This window comes from Alligator sinensis, unplaced genomic scaffold, assembly GCF_000455745.1.
Source record: "Alligator sinensis unplaced genomic scaffold, ASM45574v1 scaffold1302_1, whole genome shotgun sequence".
Classification (NCBI taxonomy): domain Eukaryota; kingdom Metazoa; phylum Chordata; order Crocodylia; family Alligatoridae; genus Alligator; species Alligator sinensis.
The window spans coordinates 399,499-402,140 of record NW_005842612.1 but is presented as its reverse complement, the minus strand read 5'-3'; the positions used below and the strand labels follow the sequence as shown (position 1 = coordinate 402,140).

The 2,642-nt window shown below is 68.7% G+C and overlaps 1 protein-coding gene across 1 annotated transcript in view; it reads right to left on the bottom strand.

Annotated features, from left to right (window-relative positions):
- Nucleotides 1–216: 216 nt before the first annotated feature.
- The window catches only part of RASGRP2 (RAS guanyl releasing protein 2), an 8,869-nt gene continuing 6,443 nt past the window's right edge, over nucleotides 217–2,642 (bottom strand). The window contains exons 9-14 of the mRNA XM_025214932.1: nucleotides 2,394–2,509; nucleotides 2,074–2,215; nucleotides 1,848–1,884; nucleotides 1,516–1,665; nucleotides 681–752; nucleotides 217–545 (exon numbers count right to left, since the gene is read on the bottom strand). Coding sequence (XP_025070717.1) covers nucleotides 694–752; nucleotides 1,516–1,665; nucleotides 1,848–1,884; nucleotides 2,074–2,215; nucleotides 2,394–2,509 — 504 coding nt within the window. The 3' untranslated portion in view covers nucleotides 217–545; nucleotides 681–693. The remainder of the gene's footprint in view (nucleotides 546–680; nucleotides 753–1,515; nucleotides 1,666–1,847; nucleotides 1,885–2,073; nucleotides 2,216–2,393; nucleotides 2,510–2,642) is intronic.

Sequence of the window (2,642 nt, the reverse complement as noted above, 5' to 3'; positions counted from 1 at the left end):
ATTAGCTGCCGAAACCCGCAACCCCAGAACTGGCTGCATCCCAGCAAGATTCCCCATATCCCAGTCCAGCCCCACTGGGTTATTTCTCTCCGTGCACCAGAGAGAACCCAGGCGTCCGGGCTCCCAGCACCCTCTGCTCCCACCCCCGGCCCCCTTGGCGGGGGGCTTGGGGGCTCTGTGCTTGCTCGGACAGACGGACACACAAGGACAGCCGAACACTGGGGCCCGCGGGCACTTTACTGGGACTCTGAGACTATTCACAGCAGGACCTGTACAGTGGCAGGCGCCCCCCCAGATGCCAAGGGGGGAGGTCACATCAGACTCCCCCGCTCCCCTGAAGGAACCCAGGAGTCCTCGCTCCCAATGCCGGGAGGGACCCAGGTGTCCAGGCTCCCAGCCCTTCCCCACCCAGGATGGGGGCTGCTCCTCCATGCGGGTGCCCCCCAGGGGGTCTCTGTTGTCACCAGGGCTTTGTTGAGGGGGGTCTCCAGTGTGGGGGGAGGAGGAGGAGGAAGATGAGGGTCTGAGCTGGGGGTGAAGAAGACCTAGACGGGAGAGAGAACAGGGTCAGGGCACCCCCCCCAGTGCTGGGGAGGACCCAGGTGTCCGGGCTCCTGGCCTGCTCTCACCCCCAGCCCCCGCTCCCCTCCTGGAGGACCCAGGCATCTGGGCCCCCGAACCTGCGTCTCTGGGTCAGAGGTGCACATCGAAGACGCCGTCCTCCAAAGCCTGGACCTCCACCTCCGGGATCTCTGTGGAGACACAGACCAGCGCTGGCACCTGCCCCCTGCTACAATGCAGCCAGCTCTGGGGTGGGGCGGGGGCTGCTGGTAGGAAGCCATGCACTGGGGTGCGGCCAGCTCTGGGGTGGGGGTTGTTGGTGCCTGAGTATAACAGAGATATGGCTTGCCACTGGGCAGAGACCTTGGGCCCTGGGGATGAAATGTGGCTGGCTCTGGGGTGGGATGTGTCAGCCGCCAAGCAGAACAGAGGCCGTCAGCTCTGGGGGCATCGGCGCTGGGGATCCAGGTCTGTGCTGCGGCTGGGGTGGGCTGTGCCAGCAGCTGAGTAGGACAGATGCAGTCAACTCTGGGGTGGGGCAGGGACTGGGGGTACAAAGCCGAGCACTGGGGCATGGCTGGCTCTGGGGAGGGGGATGTTGGCGGCTGAGTAGAACAGATGCGGCTGACTCTGGGGTGGGGCCTTGGGCCCTGGGGCTGTGATGCAGCTGGCTCTGGGGCAGGGCATGTCAGCAGCAGAGTAGAACAGGGCAGCCTGCTCTGGGGGAGGGGTGCCTGCAGGAAGCCTGCCCGGGGAGGACAAGGACTGGGGGGCCCACCGCCCACCCCCCAGCTGCTGGAAGCAGCAAAACAGGAAAGTGCTTGGAGCTGGGAGCTTATCTGGGGCTTGCAACTGGCTTCCGGTACCAGGGGCGGTGAGGAGGGCTGGGGGCCCCGGTTCTCTCCGGCGCTGGGAGGGGAGGAGGGCTGGGGGCCCGGGCGCTGGGGTCCGTACCTGGGGGGTGCCGGTTGGGCCGGGGCAGGGAGAAGCTGAAGGAGCGCAGGGGCGGGGGGCTCGGCCCGTCCAGGTTGAAGCTCTTGGCCCGTTTGCGGCACTCGACGTGCAGCCGGTCCCGGCACTGCCGGTGGCAGCTCACGCCGCAGGCTGGGGTGACCGGTGGGCGGGTCAGCAGGGCTGGGGGGACCCCACAGGATCCCCCCCACCCCCCAGCTTCCCGCAAAGAGCCCCGGGCGCTGGGCCAGCTGCAGCTGGCTCTGGGGTGGGAGAGCTGAGGGGAGCAGGGGGCTGCGGCCGGCTCCGGGGGTCCCCCCTGGCCCCACACTTACCCCGGCACTTCAGCCCCTGCTTGTAGATCCCCAAAATCTGGGGGAGAGAGAAGGGGGTGAGCGGGGGCAGGAGGGCTGTCTTAACCCCTTCCCTGCCAGCCCCCGGGGCCCTCATCCACCCCCAGGAGGAAAGGAGACCGACCCCCCCGTCTGCCTTCTAAGGGTCTCTGAGTCCCAGAGGCCGGGGTCCCCCCAGCTCGGGGGGGCCGTGGGGGCTGGGCCTCACCAGGCTCTTGCAGTGGCGGCAGGCGACGGGCCGCAGGAAGCTGCTCTCGGCGAAGGTGTGCACGAAGCCCATCCTGCCGTCCACGTCCGCGCTGAACTTGAGGAAGTAGGAGACCATCTCGTCCCGGGTGATCCAGCCGTCCCTGCGGGCAGAGCCGGGCATCTGGGTCCCCTCCAGCACGGGGGCGCAGACAGCCCAGACGCCTGGGGTCTCTCCAGCGCCGGGAGGGGAGTGGGAGCTGGGGGGCGAGGGTGGGGGTGCCCGAGCACCTGGGTTCCCCGGGAGGAGGGGGCGGACGCCTGGGTCCCGCGGGCACTCACTGGTTCTCATCCACGTCCCCGAACTGGCAGAGATGCGGGAAATTGCTGCGGATGATGCTGAACTCGGCCTGCGAGATGCGCCCGTCGCCGTCCACGTCGAAGTTCCTGAACACCGACTGCGGGGCGGGGCGGGGGGGACATGAGCCGGAGCCCCCCGGTACCAGCACCCCTTCCTGGCACGCGGCCTCAGCCCTGTGGCCCAGCTCCCTTCAACCCCCTGCCCCCCAGCCTGGTCCCAGGACCCCTCCT